The 21,584-nt window shown below is 38.4% G+C and overlaps 1 protein-coding gene and 1 pseudogene across 8 annotated transcripts in view; both read left to right on the forward strand.

Annotated features, from left to right (window-relative positions):
• ARMC3 (armadillo repeat containing 3) overlaps positions 1 to 21,584 on the forward strand; it is a 95,396-nt gene that overhangs the window by 22,490 nt on the left and 51,322 nt on the right. For 7 of the 8 annotated variants that reach the window (XM_051834355.2, XM_051834347.2, XM_051834369.2 and 4 more), the window contains 5 exons: positions 9,080 to 9,205; positions 14,189 to 14,257; positions 14,506 to 14,681; positions 17,658 to 17,852; positions 20,175 to 20,358. In XM_051834355.2, coding sequence (XP_051690315.2) covers positions 9,080 to 9,205; positions 14,189 to 14,257; positions 14,506 to 14,681; positions 17,658 to 17,852; positions 20,175 to 20,358 — 750 coding nt within the window. The remainder of the gene's footprint in view (positions 1 to 9,079; positions 9,206 to 14,188; positions 14,258 to 14,505; positions 14,682 to 17,657; positions 17,853 to 20,174; positions 20,359 to 21,584) is intronic. The other variant, XM_051834389.2, reaches the window with a different exon arrangement.
• Positions 14,698 to 17,648, forward strand: LOC127487758 (large ribosomal subunit protein bL33m pseudogene; annotated as a pseudogene).

Here is a 21,584-nt window from a genome sequence, read left to right on the forward strand (position 1 = left end):
CAGATGAATATTAAACCCACTGGGGCTAGTGCCTGGGTACTGGTCTCCTTGGAGGAGAGGAGATGAGCCTAAGACTACATAAACAAAGCTGATAAAATCCTCCCCTCTGATAAAACAAACAATAGATTTACCATGCCCAACTTGGGCGTCACCTTGGACAGTCCCCTCACAATGTGCACTGAGCAGAGCTCCCGGGCCACATCCAGCACACACCTCTGAGTATTCACTGAAAGAGCAGAAATTCCATTAAGCTACAGAGGCATAAAAAGCTAAAAGCCATAAAAGCCATCACGGGGAAAAAGAAAAAAAAAAAAAAGTATCTCCACAAGTGCCCCAAAATAAACATAGAAACTCAAGACACAGAATAAGGAAGACAATGCAATGCCTCAAAGGAACACAACAACACTATTACTAGAATGTGAAGATGACGAGATTGAAGAAATGCCAGAAACAATTCAAAAAATTGATTGTGGGATTACCTAGAAGTAATCAGAAACAAATCCGTGATTTAAAGCAATGCATACATAACATGGATGAAAATTTTTCCCATGAAATAGAGATTTTAAAGAGAAACCAAAGTGAAATATTGAAAATGAAGAATTCAATACATCAAAAAATGTGGTGTAAAGCTTTAAAAACAGACTCAGTGGGGCATAAGAAAAAATATCTGACCTAGAAGATAAATCACTGGAAATTTTACAGTAGGGAAAAAAAAGAAATTCGAATGCTAAAAAATGGTGTTGGAGATTTATGGGATACTATCAAATGATTCAACATAGGAACATAGGAACAATTGGAACATAGGAGTTCCAATTCTTTTCAAATTATTCAAAACAATTGAAAGGGAGGGAATCCTCCCAAACTCCTTCTATGGAACCTAAATACTAAACTTGAAAAATATATAATGGAGAAAGAGAACTACAGATCAATTTCCCTGATGAACATAGACAGAAAAATCGAACACACATCAGAAATATTATTGACCTGGATCAAGTGGGATTTATCGTTGGTATGCAGGGATGGTTCAACATTCACAAATCAATAAATGTGATACATAATGTTAACAAATTGAGGAACAAAAACCATATGATAATCTCAATTAATGCAGAGAAAGCATTTAATAAAATACAAAATCCTTTCATAATGTCAACTTTTAAGTAAATTGGGTATAGGTAAAACATTCCTCAACAGAATCAAGGCAATTTATGACAAACCCACAGTCAGCATCCTATTGAATGGGGAAAACTTGGAAGCATTCCTACTGAGATGCAGAACCAGACAAGAATACACACTGTCACCATTGCTATTTAGTATAGTCCTGAAAGTTTTATCCAGAGACATTGGGCAAGAAAAACAAATTAAAGGAATACAAATTAGGAAGGAAGAAGTCAAACTAACCCTATTTGCACATAACAGGATTCTATAGGGGATTCAAAATACTCCACTAAGCTACTATTGAAACTCATAAAGAGTATATGTATATGCAGACAATGCCACAACTGAGAAAGAACTTTTAAGATCAATCCCACTCACAATAGGTGCAAAAAATCAAATACCTTGGAGTAAATTGAATCAAGCATGTCAAAGATCTCTACAATGAGAATTACAATACATTACAGAAAGAAATAGAAGATACCAAAAGGTAGAAGAATCTTTCATGTTCATGGATTAGAAGAATCAGTATCATCAAAATGTCCATATTGCACAAAGCAATTTACAGATCCAGTGTGATACTGATCAAAATACCAAAGACGTTCTTCTGAGATGTAGAAAAAATGATGCTGAAATTCATGTGGAAACACAGGAGACCCTGTTCCAGGAGAATAGATAACCTAATCTTATACAACAAAAACAAAGCTGGAGGCATCACAATACCAGATTTCAAGACATACTGCAGGGCATTTGTAATGAAAACAGCCTGGTACTGGTATAGAAACAGATGGATAGATCAACAGAAAATAATAAAATTTCCAGAAATCAACCCATGCATCTACAGCCAATTTATCTTTGACAAAGGAACTAAAACCAATCCCTGGAGCAAGGATATTCTCTTCAACAAATAGTGCAGGGATAACTGGATCTCTGCATGCAGAAGTATGAAACAAGACCCTTATGTTACACCTTACTCAAAAATCCACTCAAACTGGATCAAAAACTTAAATCTGTGGCCCAGTATCACCAACTATGAGAAAACATTGGGGAAACCCTGTAAGACATTGGCATAAGCAAAGAGTTCTTGGAAAAGACCCCAGAGGTACAGGCAAGCAAAGCCAAAATTAACTAATGAGATTACATAAGCCGAAAAGCTTTTGCACTGCAAAAGAAACACTCAGCAAAGTGAAGAAGCAACTGAAAGAATGGGAGGAATTATTTGCAAACTATGCAACTGATAAAGGATTGATCTCCATAATATAAAAAGAGCTCCAGAAACTCAACAACAACAAAGCAAACAATCCAATTAAGAAATGGGCAAAGTACTTAAATAGGCATTTTTCAAAAGAGGAAATCCAAATGGCCAACATACCAGTGAAAAAATTTCCAGAATCACTAGACATCAGGTAAATGTCAACCAAAACCACAATGAGGTTTCACCTCATGCCCATAAGAATGGCTTCCATACAGAAATCAACTAACAAATGCAGGCAGGGATGTGGGGGAAAAAAAAAAAACTTTAATCCATTGTTGGTGGGAATGTAAACTCATGCAACCACTGTGGAAGAAGTATGGAAATACCTCAGAAGTATGGAAATACCATATGACCCAACCATCCCAATCCTGAGAATATACCCAAGTAAATGAAATCAGCAGAAGAAAGAGTTATCTGTACCCCCATGTTTATTGCAGCTCAGTTCATAATAACTAATATATGGAATCAACCCAAATGTCTTTCAACTGAAGACTGGAAAAAATTATGGGATATATACACCATGAGATACTACATGGCAATAAAAAATGAAATCCTGTCGTTTGCAACAAAATGCATGCAACTGGAAAACATTATACTCCGTGAAGAAACCCAGTCCCAAAAAAGCAAATATTGTATGTTCTACTTGATCTCTGGTAAATAATAGAGTACCTAAAAGATGATTTATAGAAGGGAAATTGACACTTTGAGTTGCAATAACTTTTAACAACCCTTGTCTCAATTGTTGAGGAACAGGTTTTTTTCACACTATTATTTTAAACACTTTTACTTAGTATATGGTTATTCTTATGTGTATAAAGTTAATTGAAAATACATCTTAGTAAAAAAATAAGAATGGGAATAGGAGAGAGATGAGGAAGAAGCTTGGGAGTGCTTGTGCAAGGGTGGGTAGAGTGGGAAGAATCACTATGTTCCAAAAGTAGTAGTTATGAAATGCATGAAGTCCGTATGCCTTAAATAAAAGGTTTCTAGAGAAAAAATTTTTAGAAGGCTTTTATTTAATGCATACAAATTTTTTTATCTGACAGGTACAGTTATAGAAAGTGTGAGAGAGAGAGAGACAGAGAGAATTGGTTCACTCCCCAAATGGCCGCCACGGCCGGCGCTGCACCAATCCGAAGCCAGGAGCCAGGTGATTCTTCCTGGTCTCCCATGTGGGTGCAGGAGCCCAAGCACTTGGGCCATCCTCCACTGACCTCCCAGGCCACAGCAAAGAGCTGGACTGGAAGAGGAGCAAGCGGGACTAGAACCCGGCGCCCATATGGGATGCCGGCGTCACAGGCAGAGCCACAGCACCAAGTGAGCCATGGCGCCGACCCCAAATGAATACTAATTTCATATGTACAGCTTTTTTTTTTTTTTTTTTGACAGGCAGAGTGGACAGTGAGAGAGAGAGAGACAGAGAGAAAAGTCTTCCTTTGCCGTTGGTTCACCCTCCAATGGCCGCCGCAGCCAGCGCGCTGCGGCCGGCGTACCACGCTGATCCGATGGCAGGAGCCAGGTGCTTCCTCCTGGTCTCCCATGGGGTGCAGGGCCCAAGCACTTGGGCCATCCTCCACTGCACTCCCTGGCCACAGCAGAGAGCTGGCCTGGAAGAGAGGCAACCGGGACAGAATCCGGCGCCCCGACCGGGACTAGAACCCGGTGTGCCGGCGCCGCAAGGCAGAGGATTAGCCTAGTGAGCCACGGCGCCAGCCATATGTACAGCTTTTAAGAATATAGTGGTTCTTCCTCCCATTCCCGCCCTCCCATCCCACCTCCTACTCCCTCTCTTATTCCATTTTCCATTAAGATTCCTTTTCAATTGACTTTATATACAGATCAGCTTTATACTAAATAAAGATTTCAACAGTTTGCACCCACACAGACACACAAAGTCTAAAGCACAGTTTGAAGACAAGTTTTACCCTTAATTCTTATAGTACACCACATTAAGGACAGAGGTCCAACATGGGGAGTAAGTGAACAGTGACTCCTGCTGTTGATTTAACAATTAACATTCTTTTTTTTGACGTCAGTGACCACATGAGCTGCCAAGGCTATGGAAGCCTTTTGAATCCACAAACTCTGTCGGTATTTATATAGGGCCATATACAAAGTGGAAGTTATCTCCTCCCTTCAGAGAAAAGTAGATCCTTTGATGGCCCCTTCTTTCCATTGGGATCTCATTCATAGAGAGCTTTCATGCAGAACAGTTTTTGCCACTATATCTTGGCTTTCCATGCCTGAAATGTTCTCATGGGATTTTCAGCCAGTTCTGAATTCCTTAGGGACTGATTCTGAAGTCAGAGTGATGTTTAGGTCGTTTGTCATTCTATGAGTCTGCTGTGTGGACTACTTCCCATGTTGAAACTTTCTCTCCTTTGTAATTCTATCTTTTGTTATTACCAGACACTTGGTCTTATTTATGTGATCCCTTTGACTTTTAATTCTATGTATATGATCAATTTCACACTTAATATGATCACTTTATCACATAAGATGGGATTAGTACTACTGGGGAAAAATTTTAAAAATAAATAAATGTGAATAAGAAAATAAGATTCAGCATGATAAATAACTTTCTAAAATTAGGTATAAAAAGAGCATACATCAACATTATAAAGGCTATGTAAAACAAACCCACAGCCAGTATCATACTAAGTGGGAAAATCTGAAAGCATTTCCTCTCAGATATGTAACAAGACAAATATTAGCAATAGTAAAACAAAAATTAGCTAAAGCAAGTAGGGAGGAGAAAGAAATTAAAAAAGTCACCAAAATTGGAAATGATGCAGTCAAAACATCCATCCATCCATGTTTGTAGATGATATGATTTGTACATGGAAAAATCTAAACCTTCAATTGATAATCCAATTCAGAAATACAAAATTGACTTTAAAATATAGTATTTTTACAGACCAATAATGATTTTGCTAAAAAGAAATCCCATTCTCAATAGCTAGAAAGATTAAATATTTAGGAATAAATTTAATAAAAAGGTAAAAAATCTCTACAATGAAAATTATAAAATAATGATGAAGGAAATTATCCAGGACACAAAAAAATTCTTTGTTCATTGATTGAATAATTTAATTTTGTTAAAATATTCACACTATCTAAGGAATCTACAGATTCAACGTCATCCCTATAAAACTACCAATAACATTCTCACAGAATTAGAAAAAAAATCATTAACTTCACATAGAACCACCAAAACCCCAGAATAGCCACAGCAATCCTGAAAAAAATATTAAAAGTTGCAGGCATCACAATATTTCATTTCAAATCATGTTATAAAGGCAAAATAATCAAAACAACATGGTACTGGCATAATAATGAACACATATATCAATGCAACAATGTATTTCTAGACAACCTAGAAATAGTCCATGTAGATACAGCCAACTGAACTTTGACATGGGTATAAAGAACATAAATTAGGAAAAAAAAATCTTTCCAACAAATCGTGCTTGCAAAACCGTATATGCATATGGAAAAGAATGAAGTTATGCCTCCATCTCTCACCATATACAAATATCAATGCAAGATGGGTCAAAGACATAAATGTAAGACCTGAAACTATGAAATTTCTGGAATAAAACATAAAGGAAACGTTTCAAAAGAGTAGTGTAGGGAATAATTTTTTGGATAACTCCCCAAAGCTGCAGGCAACAAAGCAAAAGTAAACAGATAGTATTACATCGGCTGAGAAGTTTCTGACAATGAGGGAGATAGAGAGAAGACATCTGACTGAATGGTAGAAAATATTTCTCTGACAAAGGATACATAGGATCTATATTGATAATATATATCAGAACTAAAAAAAAAAAAAAAAAAAAAAAACTTCGGTAACAGTTTACAAACCCAGTTAAGAAATGGGAAAAAGACCTGAATAAACAGTTCTCAAAAGAAGAAATATAGATGGTCAACAGATATATGAAAAAAATGTTCAGTTTCACTAGTCAGGAGGGAAATGCAAACAAAACCACACCACACTGAGAACCACCACACCCTTGTTAGAATGGCTATTCTAATGGAAATTCAGAAATGCTAGTTACAATGTGGATACAGGAGAAGTCTTATATACATTGGTAGGAATATAAATTAATATAGCCACTATGGAAATTTTTTTTGAAAGCCAGAAATAAAAATGTCCAAAAGAGATGGAATCACTATATCAAAGAGATACCTGCTCCACCAATAATGAACATTATTGCAGCAGCATTCTCAATAGCTAAGATATGGAATGAACCAAGGCATCCATCATCAGATGAGTGAATAAAAAGAATATGGTATATATACACAATAGAATATTAGCCAAAAAATAATGAAATCCTGTCATTTGTAGCACAATGAATGGAATTGGAGGATATCGTGTTAATTGAAATTAACCAGATACAGAAAGACAAATAAGACATGTTCTCTCTCACTTGGGAAAGCTAAGAAAAACTCAATCTGACACAAAATAGTGATTACTAGAGGCTGAAATCTAGGCCTTTAACAGAACTCAAGTAAAATGCAAATATTACTGAAGATTTGAGACGAGAGTTTGTAATTTTCAGCAATACATGCTTCAACATGTTCATGTCCTTGTGTACAACTTTACTAAATGCAGGCACATCTTGTGTCACATATAAAGAGTTGTAACTCTTTTCAGTTACAATTTGGGACATGCTCAATCGGACTTCCCTCAAATGGTGGAGTTAGAAATGTGCCAGGGGATTCCAATACAATCCCATCAAGGTTGCATGTACCAATGCCATCTCACTAGTCCAAGTGATCAATTTTTGTTCACAATTGATCACACTGATAGGTCTAAGAGTCAAAGGGATCACATAAACAAGACTAGTGTCTGCAAATACTAACTGATAGAATAAAAAAGGGAGAGAACGATCCAACATGGGAAGTGGGATACACAGCAGACTCATAGAATGGCAGATGTCCTAAACAGCACTCTGGCCTCAGAATCAGCCCTTAAGGCCTTCAGATCTGGCTGAAGACCCCATGAGAGTATTTTAGGCATGGAAAGCCAAGAAACTCTGGAAAAAAAAAACTAAATGAAAGATCTCTGCGAGTGAGATCCCAGTAGAAAGAATGGGCCATCAAAGAAGGAGGTACCTTTCTCTGAAGGGAGGAGAGAACTTCCACTTTGACTATGACCTTGTCTAAATAAGATCAAAGTCAGCGAACTCAAGAGGCTTCCATAGCCTTGGAAACTCATGACTAGAGCCTAGGGAGATTTCTAACACCATAAACAAGAGTGTCAAATTGTTAAGTCAACAGCAGGAGTCACCGTGTACTTACTCCTCATGTGGGATCTCTGTCCTTAATGTGTTGTCCAATGTGAATTAACGCTATAACTAGTACTCAAACAGTATTTTACACTTTATGTTCTGTGTGGTGCAAACTGATGAAATCTTTACTTAATATATACTAAATCGATCTTCTGTATATAAAGATAATTGAAAATGAATCTTGATGTGATTGGAATGGGAGAGGGAGCAGGAGATGGGAGGGGTGAGGGTGGGAGGGAAGTTATGGGGGGGGGAAGCCATTGTAATCCATAAACTGTACTTTGGAAAATTATATTTACTAAATAAAAGTGTTTATAATAAAAAAAAGAGTTGTAACTCAATTTAGTGAAAAATGAGTCCCCCACACCCTCCACAAGAAGTGTAACATGAAGTGGGATCTCTATGTGATGATAGCTTTTATGATTAATTATGCAAGCAACCATTTACTGAATGCTTATTACATGGCTGGCACTGTGCTGGCCACCAAGGATATGAGAGATTAGCGCAGACTTTGTCCTTGAAGAAAGCTAAATTAGAGTGAAGCAGGAAAATGATGGTCTAATAAAAATAAAGCAGGATAAAAACAGGTAAGATAGATTTGGATGTGGTCCCATCATTAAATAGAAACTGATGGGTCATGGGGAGGACCTCTAGGGAGATGCAGCATAAGCTTAAGACTGAAGATGAGAGAAAGCCACCTTTCACGATACCAAGGAGAAGGGAGAGAAGCAAATGTTTGGGCTACTCTGGCCTTCAGGTTGATTCTTACAGAAATAGGAGGAGAAACAAAGACGCGTGTGAAAAAAAAAGGCAATATCTTGCAACCACACAGGAAATTTAAATAGGAGGAGAAACAAAGACGCGTGTGAAAAAAAAAGGCAATATCTTGCAACCACACAGGAAATTTACATGTTACATGGCCATTGCTTCTATCACATTGAAAAAAAATTATGAATGGCTAATTGACAAAAAGAAACTGTGAGTTATTTATACCTTTCACGATTGTTTATAGCTGTTGTATATATTCCCACTAAATTCATTTTGCTCTTTACTTGTTAAACTTATTTAGTGAAGCATTAAGCCTTTTTTACTATAACATAAATTGAATATATGTTATCACTGAAACTAAAAAAAAAAGTTAGAAGGAAGGAGAAGGGTAGGAAGGAGGGAGGGAGGAAAAGAATGTCATTAACTTTCTAGACTTGTATCTACAAATCATACTGAGTCTATTTAAATAAATAAATAAATAAAAGAAGCATGAAAAAGGAAAATACAAAATAAGCAAAAAAAAAAGAAAAGAAATTGGAAAGACACAAAGAGGAGTGTAGATGGAATCAATTGATATCCGTGTATGATTTAATTTTACCTGTGATATCAGGCGAAGAAAATAAAGCAACCCTCCTTGAACTTGGAGCTGTGGAACCCTTAACTAAACTGCTGATCCATGAAGACAAAATAGTAAAAAGAAATGCTACTATGATATTTGGAATCTTGACTTCTAATAGTAAGTATCAACTTTAATGGTCAATATTATATAATGCACTATCCTTCATTTAAATAAAAGATTTGTTTAACTTTATTTAAGCCAACTTTAATATAGCAAAAAATTAAATCAGCCCAAAACAGCAAATGTATGATATTTTCAAGGGGTATTTTTAAAATATAAAAATATGTAGAAATATATCCACCCAAAATCTTCTCTCAAAGTTGATGACATAATATGTACCAGCCTTACCAACTGAAAAAGCCATCATTCTCTTAAAATTGATTTTCTTTTTGAAAAATCCACTGCCTAAACATAAGTTCCCTTTTGTATATATTCCATAGGAATGGATTCCAACGTAAGGAGTCTTAATACGTGATTTTTTAAACTATAAACTATATTTTTACTTACTTGGAATGTTTCAATATGGTAGTATAATAGTATTAATTAAAGCCTAGTATTGCATATGTTAGAATATCAGTTTGGCCAAAATCATGCCAAGACACTCTCTGACTTATAAACAGGATACATTTTCTATTCATGAGTTCATTTGCCTATGTTATTAGGATAGCTTTTGAGTCACCCAAAAAAAGGTCTTGAAACTTCCAATAATTGACACTCAGTGGACATAGAATTCCACCATGAAATTCAGGCTGCTAGTAATAAACATGTGTCTCTCTACCATGGGACATGGCTAAAAAGCAGACTTCTCCCCCGCCCCCCGCAGACCATAGTCTGTTCAAACACAAGAGCAAGTTCTCTCCCCTACTTTCCGCTATTCCCACCCCAGAGACCACAGAAGCTCTGGTCCCAGTGTGATGACAGTGGGATCCTCTTATTCATTACGCTCAGAAGGAACTTTGGCATTATAGTATCTTCAGAAATGCCTATAAACAGAGGATGGGCAGAAGAACGGAAAGGGAGATTTGTGTCAGGCACAGACTCTGGGTAACAGCACTTGCAGTGTCTGGAGCAGGCAGAATTCTTTGGGGTGCTTAGGAGAAGTCTGCAATTTCGGGAGCCCTAATGGTGGCTGTGCTGTAAAGCAAGGGCTTGGGGAATATTTCTGGCAGCAGGATACTTACTATTAGAAGTCAATATTCAGCCAGCGCCGTGGCTCTCTAGACTAATCCTCCGCCTGCGGCGCCGGCACCCGGGGTTCCAGTTCCGGTTGGAGCGCTGGATTCTGTCCAGCTCTCTGCTGTGGCCCGGGAGTGCAGTGGAGGATGGCCCAGGTGCTTGGGCCCTGCACCCCATGGGAGACCAGGAGGAAGCACCTGGCTCCTGGCTCGGATCGGCACAACGCGCCGGGCCATAGCAGCCATTTGAGGGTGAACCAACGGAAGGAAGACCTTTCTCTCTGTCTCACTAACTCTGCCTGTCAAAAAAAAAGTCAAGATTCAATGTCTGTCTCTCATTCTCACTGTCACTCTCTCACTGTTGCTCTGTCACTCTGCCTTTCAAATAAGTAATTTTTTAAGAGAAAAAAACAATTTATTGTGAAGGTACTCTAGGGAGTGAAGATGCTAACAGTTCTGAAACAACTTAAAACTTTAGGTATCACACTGTTTAGAAAATGTCATCCTCCACAGGTCAGTTTCTGTTCATTAGCCATATTTGAGCATGTTCCCAGTTAAGAACGAAGGGGACCGAGATCAGTATCACATTTAAAGTGATAGAAACACATCTTGTCCATTATTTTCACTGATTTAACCTCAAGAAAAGAAAGATTGTTTGAACAATTTGGTGTCAAAAAGCAGAATGATAAATTGATCAATTGTGTCACCAACTTACAAGAGCGCCCATTGAACTGGAATCATATGATGTGGTGGATACATTTATCAGATCTGCTATTAGGCATTACTTGCCATTTGGACTAAATTCAAACCTAGAAGGGAGTTTTCATGGCACAAAGAATCCCCTGACACACTTTTAACTTGTTTGGGAAGACTGGGGTGTGGTGTCACCTGATGCTATTCATCCGAAGGAGAGCCCTGTGGCCTCTCTCTGTGGGAACCAGAGTGCAGAGTGGGATTTCTTGAGCATGTTGTCGCTTTGAAGTATCAGGAAGGTTATTTTTTATAGTATATGTGGGATGCAGGTGGAGATCTAAAGGCTCATAGTTGTTTTGAAGCATGCAAAATAGGAGACTTTGGTAGGGCCCTCATAACTATCATTCGAACAGAAATCTTAAGAGTGAAAGAGGATAGAAACAGTCTTTCTCAGAGGCTGCACTTCTGAACAGTTCACCCAAATACTTTGGAAGGTCCGAGTATATCCTACTATTATTTCTTAATCTGTGGAACTATAATACAGTTTTTAAAATGAAGTTGATTATAAAATGACATCAATCCCCTTAGAACACTACATTCCTAGAAGCTTGGTTGTTCTTTGTATTTCAAGTCAATTCACATATTGTACTGTAAATTTTGTTGGACCTCTCTTAGCCATTTTGAACAGTGACAGTGACATATCGCTGTGTCTTAGTCACAGCTGAGTATATAATCAGAAAGAATTGATCCAGAGACCATCAGATTCAGCTGCTGCAACAGTCATTTTTCCAAAATTCTGGTAGTCCCAATTATGCCTTGCAGACAAAGAAAATTGACCAAAATGAGAAACTGCAAAACTAAAAGAGCACCTTTGGGATTTTAACAAAAAAAATCATTGCCTGCACCAATATCTTTAAGTTTCCTGCCATGTTTTCTTCTAGTATTTTCAGTGTCAGATCTTACACATAGAATCAACCAAGGTGTCCAACAACAGATGAATGGATAGGGATAATGTTATATATACACAATGAAATATTAATCAACCATAATAAAGACTTACATCCTATCATTTGTAACGAAATGGATGGAGCTGGAGGAAAGTGAAATAAACAACAAACAGAAAGACAATTACCACATGTTCTTCTTTATCTGTAGAATCTGAAAACATTCATTCTCAACACAGAATGGTGATCACTGGAGGCTTGGGGAGCAGTAAGGGGGATAGAAGCAATTCGGATAATGGGCACCAAATCAATTAGCTTAAAGGAATAAGTTGGTAATGCTATTCACAATAACCTAGCATGTATTTTATGAACAAATAGCAGAAAGGAGCTGCAAGCCTCTGATCATAAAGTAATGTCAAAAAGCAGAAATGTTGATCACCATGTGGGGAATTTCAAGTGACTAGCCAAGACACGGGCATCTTGATCCGAAGAGAATGGCTATTCTCTCTGTCTCTCTCACTGTCTAACTCTATCTGTCAAATAAAAAAAAAAAAAAGTGGGGCCGGTGCCATGGCTCACTAGGTTAATCCTCTGCCTGTGGCACCGCCATCCCATATGGGCCCCATCTTCTAGTCCCGGTTGCTCCTCTTCCAGTCCAGCTCTCTGCTGTGGCCTGGGAAGGCAGTGGAGGATGGCCCAAGTGCTTGGACCCGTGCACCCTCATGGGAGACCAGGAGGAAGCACCTGGCTCCTGGCTTTGGATTGGCGTAGTTCCGGCCGTAGCAGCCATTTGGGGGGTGAACAAGCAGGAGGAAGATTTTTCTCTCTGCCTCTCTCTCTCACTAATTCTGTCAAATAATGAAAAAAGACAGAGAGAGAGAGAGAGAGAGAGAGAGAGAGAGAGAGATGCTGGATAGCTCCAGCAGGAGCATTTTATTATTTAGTCTAGGGTCAACAAGTAACACAACAGTTAGGGATGTACAGCCTGACTAATCATTATAAAAGAAAAACAAACAGGCACAAGCAAGTGAGATAAGCATCATGTGACATATTTATGGTGTGAAGCGAAAGTTCAAGTTGCTCCAGGCTCATCTTCTTTGCCCTTGAATTATGACAAGGAATTTTCCTAAAAGCAATATCTAATAATAACTCAAACCTTCTGCTCCTGCAGCTGCATTCCATCTAGGAAGGTGTGCCTCCACAAGGCCTGCTTAGGCAGAAGCAGGACTGTAGCCATGTCCAATATTCAGGAGGCTATGGCCTCACTGTGAACACTACACCATGATCTGATCACACCAAAGCCAAAGAAATGCGTATTATTATTATTAATTTTAAATTTGTTTTAAAAAATAACAAAGGATCAGCCATACCTTATTTATCAGAAAAAAATTAGGTTAAGGGTTGCAAGAAAAAGTGGGGACATAACCTGTCTAGCCTTAATTGGGCTAATATAAATTGTATAAAAATGACTTTTTAAAAAGTCAATCTACTCGGCCGGCGCCGCGGCTCACTAGGCTAATCCTCCACCTTGCGGCGCCGGCACACCGGGTTCTAGTCCCGGTCGGGGTGCCAGATTCTGTCCCGGTTGCCCCTCTTCCAGGCCAGCTCTCTGCTGTGGCCAGGGAGTACAGTGGAGGATGGCCCAAGTGCTTGGGCCCTGCACCCACATGGGAGACCAGGATAAGTACCTGGCTCCTGCCATCGGATCAGCGCAGTGCACTGGCCACAGCGCGCCAGCCGCGGCGGCCATTGGAGGGTGAACCAACTGCAAAGGAAGACCTTTCTCTCTGTCTCTCTATCTCTCTCTGTCTACTCTGCCTGTCAAAAAAAAAAAAAAAAAAGTCAATCTACTTGTTATTCAGCATTTTCTTGGCATTTCTGATAATCAAATGAAATGTAATCAAGATGTATTGGCTAAGATAATTCTTATTTGTGTTTTGTGCGAGCTCTATTACAACCAAATTAAAAGTATCCTCCCAACAAAGCAGAAAATGAATTAATATAATAAACAAGTGTTGTATCACAGTAACTTGGCTTTACTTGTAGTATTCTTGGCAGAATTCGCACTTTTATATTTATAATTTTCAGTGTTTTGAAAGGTAGTGTATCCCAGTGGTCAAGAAGTATAGAAGCTAGGAACTGTGAGGGATCAGACCTGTCTGGGAATGAAACCTGGCCTCACCACTTCCAAGCTCTGTGATAATATTGCCTATCTCATACGGTACTGTTCAATAGACATTGCACTTATCATTAATAATCAACATCAATATTCTGTTTTTCCTGTGTAGATGATGTTAAAAAATTGTTAAGGGAGTTAGATGTCATGGATTCCGTTATTGCCCAGCTTGCTCCAGAAGGTAACTTTGAATCTTATATGTATTTTAAAAATAGAACTTGTTTATTTTTTACATTTGATTGCATATTGAAAAGAGTTCATGAGGTAGTAATTGTGAAATCTGTCCAACTACAGCTTAGTTTTGAGTTTAGAAAATAGGTGTGCTCTAAGCAAGGTACAATTTGTAGTGTTTTGGCTTTCAAAGCATATTTCAAAAGTAGTGTTGAATAAGCATTTCACACACTTGTCTTATTCACTTTTGGCATACAGAAGAAGTGGTTACCCACGAGTTTGCTAGTCTTTGTCTAGCAAACATGTCTGCAGAATACACTGGGAAAGTGCAAATATGTGAACATGGTGGATTAGAGCCACTTATCAGACTACTGAATAGCCCAGACCCTGATGTCCAGAAAAATTCTATTGAAAGCCTTTACAACTTGGTACAGGTAAGACTAATTCCTTAAAAAGTGTTTTTGAGAAAAGCTGATGTTGGAATTTATTTCCAATTTGGAAAATGAAACACTTAAAAATTCAACTAGTTTTGCATAATTTCTTTTTTGGTTGTTTTCTCTTTTTCTAAAATGTTTATTCTTAACTAAACATTAAAGTTTTCAAATATAAACAAAGTTACAGCAACAGAATTATGAACCCAGTATACCCATTCCATCACCCAACTTCAACAACTATAAATACATGATAAGCTTGTTTCATCTACACCCTTATTCGCTGTTTCCTCAATTATTTTTAAAGATTTAGTTTATTTATTTGAAAGACAGAGTTACAGAGAGAGGTAGAGACCGAGAGAGAGGTCTTCCATCCGCTGGTTCACTACCTAGATGGCCAAAACGGCCGGAGCTGCGCCAGTCCGAAGCCAGGAGCCAGGAGCTTCTTCTGGGTTTCCCACGCGGGCGCAGGAGCCAAAGGACTTGTGCCATCTTCCACTGCTATCCTAGGCCATAGCAGAGAGCTGGATTGGAAGAGGAGCAGCCAGGACTAGAACCGGTGCCCATATGGGATGCCAGCACTTCAGGCCAGGACGTTAACCCACTGCGCCACAGTGCCAGCCCCTCCTCAATTATTTTAAAGCAAATTATATCATATTATTTCAATCATAGAGATATTTCAGTATGTATCTCTAAAAATGAGATTTTTGAAAAGGTGTAAAAACATAATCATATCTAACAAATTAACAATAATCCATTAATTTCATCAGACATCCATAGAATGTCCAGATATTCATTTTTGTCTTATAATTTCACTTATGTTAATTGATTTATTATGAAAGGTATAACCCAGGGTTGGTAAATGGAATAAATGTCTAAGACAAGGGAAGGGAAGGAGGGGGTGGGCACAGAGTTTCCATGTCCACCTCAGGAGCCCACCACGCTAGGACATCAGTGTATACCAATAGTCCATTTCTCTGCATCCAGTTTAGCTTGGCCATAATAAAGGGAGTAGAAACTGCCCCCTCTGAGACTGTGGATTCCTTCCTGCCTCTTCTCAGCTCCTAGTGGTTGCCATCAGTCTTTCGCATTCCTTTATTTGCATGTACTTCGCCACAATCTCTCCCTCTGGGTCTCTGTCTCTCATAAAGGCCCTGCCCCGCTCCACGATGACCTCATCTTGACTGATTATATCTGCAGTGAGAACCTTGTTTGCAAATAAGGACACATTGTGAGGTATTGAGGTCAGGACCTCAATACGTATTGTAGGGAGACACAATTCAATCCATGACAAAGAGCAACCTCCAGTTTGTGGTTTGTTTAAAGGAAACTAAAGATCAGATGTGAGCTGAAGGATGGATACGGGAAAGCTAATTTGTAAATAGAACATGTTCCACATTGTGTATTATTTGATACTTACTACATTTTTATTTAAAATGTCATGATTTAGTAGTCAGAGTTTAGAGGTTTTTCGTGGCATCTTCCATTATTTTCTGTACCGAAACCTACCCTGAGAAACTCCTACCCTCCACACACTCACACAGAATTACAGACACACACAACGAACAACATTTCCAGACCATAATGACCCTCTTGATACTGTAAATGTCTTAAAAATCATGTATCTGAGGTGTGGCACGGTGATGCAGCAAGCTGAGGTGCTGCTTGTGATGCCAGCATCCCACTGGAGGGCTCGCTGGGTTCTTGCACTCTGCTTCCAATCCAGCCCCCTGAGGGTCCACCTGGGAAGACAATGGAAGATGGCCCACTTTCTTGGGTGCCTGCCACCCACTTAGGGAGACCAGGGGTGGAGTGCCTGGCTTTGGCCTTGACAAGCCTGGGCCTTGTTGGCCATTTGGAGAGCAAACCAGCAGACCAGCAGATGGAGGATTTCTCTCTCTCTCTCTCTCTCTCTCTCTCTGTCTCTCTCTCTCTCTCTCTCTCTCTCTCTCTCTCTCTGTCTCTCTCCTGCATCTGGGACTTTGGGCCGGTTACAGAGACTGCATGGGAGCAGTCGCCATGTTCCCCTCAGTGGTCTCCTTTGCCAAGAACAACTCAAAAACCGTTCTGGTGAGAATGATAAGCCAAGCTGTAACCGGCTTCTGCTTCAACACCGAGAGAAGCAGACTGTGGGAGAAACTGACCCCTGTGCATTATGATCCAAATGTGAACCAAAAGGTCCTCTTCGTAGAACAGAAAAAAATGCACTCACTCTAAATAGTGGGCTGGAAATGAATTTGGTTTGTAAATGTGAATACCAAGGACAGGCTGCTGATTCAGAAACCAATAGTGTGTAATAAAAGAAGAGAAAGGGCACAGAATCACTACCCCCTGTTGTTTGAAGGCCATTGTGAAAGCAAACAATGCAGTGAAAGAAAGTTCCTCATTTCGGGACACATATCATTGCATCATATTTATTTATCTTCCTGGATATTTGTATAGCCCTTAATAAAAAATATCAAAATAGCCAAAAAAAATCATGTATCTAAACTAAACTGGCTATACATTCGCATGCACAGGGCCTGTCAACAGCATAGCTTGCATACAGGTTTTTCATAAACAATCCTTTTGAATGAAGATAATAATAAGGATAATAAAGCCATCATTTCATACAACACATATTATTTGAAATAGTATATCAGAGTGTGAAAATAATATTATGATGCATATATTTATTGTCATACTGTTTCTAGTAGTAGTAATTGCTGGAAAATAAATAAATAATGGATATTGCAAGAGTCACAGATCATATGTATTTCCTGTTGTTGACAAGGTCTTCATGGTTAAAATACAAATGTTGGTTTTGCCAATTGAGAGTTTCCTTGTTTTTGTTTGTGAATTATTTTGGAAGGAAATGGAATAAAAGATGAGAAAATGATAAATAATAATGTTTTTTGCTGTAAAGCAGTATTTCTCCCTTCTTCATAATATATTTTGCTTTAAAACATTGCTGATTTGATCATTTGTATCTTGTGGCAGGATTTTCAATGTCGAATTGCACTTCAAGAACTAAATGCAATCCCTTCTATGTTAGCTCTCTTGAAGTCTGACTATCCAGTAATTCAGTTGTTGACTCTGAAAACCCTGGGTGTTATTACAAATGATAAAGAATCCCTAACAATGCTAAGAGATAATCAAGGACTGGACCAACTTATTAAGATCCTAGAAAGTAAGGTATTTGCAATTTTCATTCAATTCCCTATGAAGAAATACATCTCTCCTAAATATTGTTGTAAAATATAAATTGCACAATTTTTAACAAAATATTACTGCATGTTAGCACAACACTGACTGTAACAGACTAACTTTCTAATTGCTGCATAGTCTTTTAATTAGCCTAATTAAATCAAACCATTTACAGAGGCCATTATAAGGTAATCAAGTAGTCTTCTGGCTTAGAAGATTTAAGATTTTTACATTCTTGTGTAGGTCTTCCTCCTGGTATCCTGAAATATATAGATTTAGTCCTTTAATCTTTGTCCTGATTTTCTCTGAGATTAAGAAAGAAGAATAATTAATTCACTTTCTAAACACATTTTGAGCAATATTACATCTGAGTTTCCATAGTTGTTCCTAAGTTTTTAGGTATGAAGGATACACATTTAGAATCTGCAATGTCTTCCAAGACTTCCTATTTACATAAACCAAAACCAATCAGCAGTGTAATGGATACCACTCATTGACTTGAAATGCTGTGGATAGCTTCTGAAAGTGTCCAGATTCTCAGTTGCAGAGTGAAATGGTAATACATAGATTCCATATTCATTGCCCCTGCTTCAGTATTCTAATAAATTAAATTAACTCTAATAACAAAATATGTATGGAAGAGTATTGTTTAAAGAATTGGCTTATGTAATTGTGAAGGCTGGGCGATCCAGAATCTACAGGGTAGGCCGGATGCCAAGAAGGCCAGTTGAGTGCAGACTCAGGAAGCATTAAGACTCAATGCCAGTTAAGCAATGACAAAGATGTACCTCCACTCAGTGTGACAGAATGTCGGTGCGCAGCCAAAAGTTCATTAATTTTTCCCCCAGGAAATAATGGGCGATGTTGACTCTTTGATATTCAAGAACTTAAAATTTATTATATAAAATTAATACATGTCATGTTATAGGATAAAGGAAAAACATATACATATACAAACATACATGCACACATATACACATATAACAAAATAAAGAAGAAATACTCTTGACAAGTACAAACCTCATTTCTGTCAATGACCACTTGGTTGATCATAACTACCTTCTTCCATTACCTATTCCATACTCCCTTTGCCCGTAGCCAGCACCTCAGCAGGCTGTGGCTCTTTCCCTGTGAGATATTGCAGACCTTAATTTCTGAAGGATCTGGGCCATTAGTAACCTTGGATTGGGCCATGCTAGTTTCCACTGACTAGTCGCAGGGTATGGTTATGCTAAGGGATCTCTTATTTTCCAGACATATTCTTCCTTACTTCAGTTGTGGTGTAGTGGTCCAATTTCCCTTTGCACAGTAACCCTTTGCTTGTTGATTGTTAATTCAGAGGCATGAGGAGAAAAAAGTTTCTAAGTGGCAGTTTAACTTCAAGTTCGGTAGACCTATTGTAGTAGCTCCTGGTGTGGAAGTGTTCCTCCACTTGGAACTAAGATCCCTAGGCCAGCAGAGCATATGGTTGCAGGTGTAGGAGGCAAACATTTTGCTAGTAAGTCACTAGGGTTAATAAAGAATGGTACCACTTCCAGCTCAACTCATTGATTTCTGGCTGTGGGAGAAAAGCCACTATCCGCCAGACACGAATTCAAAGCATAAACAGTCTCCTGGAGAACTTTGAGTTATGAGTGAGTCTTTAAAAGGCCATCCCACTGTTCTGTGCAGCTGGCTGCTTTATGATGATAGGGAACATGGTAAGACCAGTGAATTCCATGAGCATGGGCTCACTGTTGCAGTTTTTGGTTGTGAAGTGAGCTCAGTCAGAAGCAGTTCTCTGTGGAATACTGTGAAGACGGACCATCCTTTCTATGTTTCCATCACCCCAAGGATTTCCCCCTTACATTTCTAGCTGTTCAGATAGGGCTACTGTTTTCCATTGTTGTAGGAATTTGAGAGTAACCTCAGGCAAGAAAACCATAAATTCACAATACTTACCTTTCCCGTTTGCACAGTTTAAGAAATGTATTTTCCTCCAGTTTCCATCTGCTTTAAAAAAAAAAAAAAGGTTTTTCTCCAGATTTTAGAACTGTTTTTGTGGAAGGTTGTTTGGGCAATTTCACTTGACTACCGTTATTGGAAACTTCCTCAAGGACATTCATTTTTCATCCATAAAACATTTGAGAGTAAGGGAATGGAGAAGATGCTTAGGGAGAGTGGTGTTACTTTGATAAGCAGAACTCCTGTTTCCTTAGGCCTCTGTCACAACAAAATTATGTTCTCACTGTCCTTAGACTCTTCTGAAATAAAACAGTGTAAGTTCCTTTCAGTACATCTTTCTAAAGTTGTGCTTGTGCTTGTTATTAGGAATTGAATGACCTTCATACAGAAGCCCTTTCCGTGATAGCCAACTGCCTTGAAGATGTGGATACCAGGGTGCTGATTCAGCAGACAGGGGGGCTTCAAAAACTCCTATCATTTGCAGAAAGCTCTACAATTCCTGATATTCAGAAGAATGCAGCAAAAGCAATTACTAAAGCAGCTTATGATTGTATGTATACTTATCTAAATTAAGTATTCTTAATTTTGATTAGTACTAAAAGCAGTAGAGTATTTGCCTGCTTTTAAAAAACCATCTGAGAATAGTGGTATACTTACTATTTAAGCCCAAACACTGTCATGAGTTAAATCAGTGGTTGCTTTGTCAGGAATATAATAAGCTCAATGTAAATACAATGAAATAATATTTACATTAAATTTAATTAATTTAATGACATTTACATAATAAATTTGTACTTATATAGAATATATTAATTATTTATGGTCCTGAAAGCATTGTTGCAAGAAACCCTTCCTCATAATGATATCTGTAAAGTAGTTTTCAGGGTCCAGCACCGTGGCATAGAAGGTAAACCTTCTGTCTGCAGTACCAGCATCCCATATGGGCACCTGTTCAAGTCCCGGCTGCTCCACTTCCGTCCCAGCTCCCTGCTAATGCACCTGGGAAAGCAGCAGGGGATGGCCCAAGTGCTGGGCCCCCATACCCACATGGGAGTTGAGGAAGAAACTCCTGGCTCCTGGATTCAATCTGGCACAGGCCCAGCTGCTGTGACCATTTGGGGAGTAAACCAGCTGATGAAGAAATTCTCTCTCTCTCTCTCTCTCTGCCCTTCAAATAGATAAATAAATCTTTAAAAAATGGATAAAATGTCTTAAAAAAGCAGTTTCCAATCAGTTGTAGTTGATGGTACCATCTTGTATAGATGTGAAAAGCAATATGTGCATACTACCTACATAATCCAGTTTTCATTTCTGTGACAAGCTGTGGTGATATAAATCTTTAGATGTGATTTAATTTTTCTCCCACATCACTACTGTTATAAATTTGACAGCTTTGACTATTTTAACTGATTTATATATCGATCTCTATGTGTCATGATCTGTTTATTATGGGAAGAATTTCCTTTACATTCAGTACTGAATTTCTTCAAGGCGAAACTTTTTTCTCCTAAATTACATTATAAATGCTGAACCTAAATACAGACTCTGAAATCAAGCTTCGTCATAGATAGAAGGTGGTTTACTCAGTACTCTTTCAGTACAACTTGGGAATTCTTGGAGCATGTCAGTTCTGTTGTCCTTCTGTTCCTGGACTTCTTGGCTAAGTGAGACCTATAGGAAGCAGTATTGGAGAGAAATGAAGAATGTCACACCTAAAACCTTTATCTGTCTCAGCTTCTCTTTGGTTTTCTTGTAGCCTAGGAGATATCTATTTGG

This window comes from Oryctolagus cuniculus, chromosome 2 (genome assembly GCF_964237555.1).
Source record: "Oryctolagus cuniculus chromosome 2, mOryCun1.1, whole genome shotgun sequence".
NCBI lineage: Eukaryota > Metazoa > Chordata > Mammalia > Lagomorpha > Leporidae > Oryctolagus > Oryctolagus cuniculus.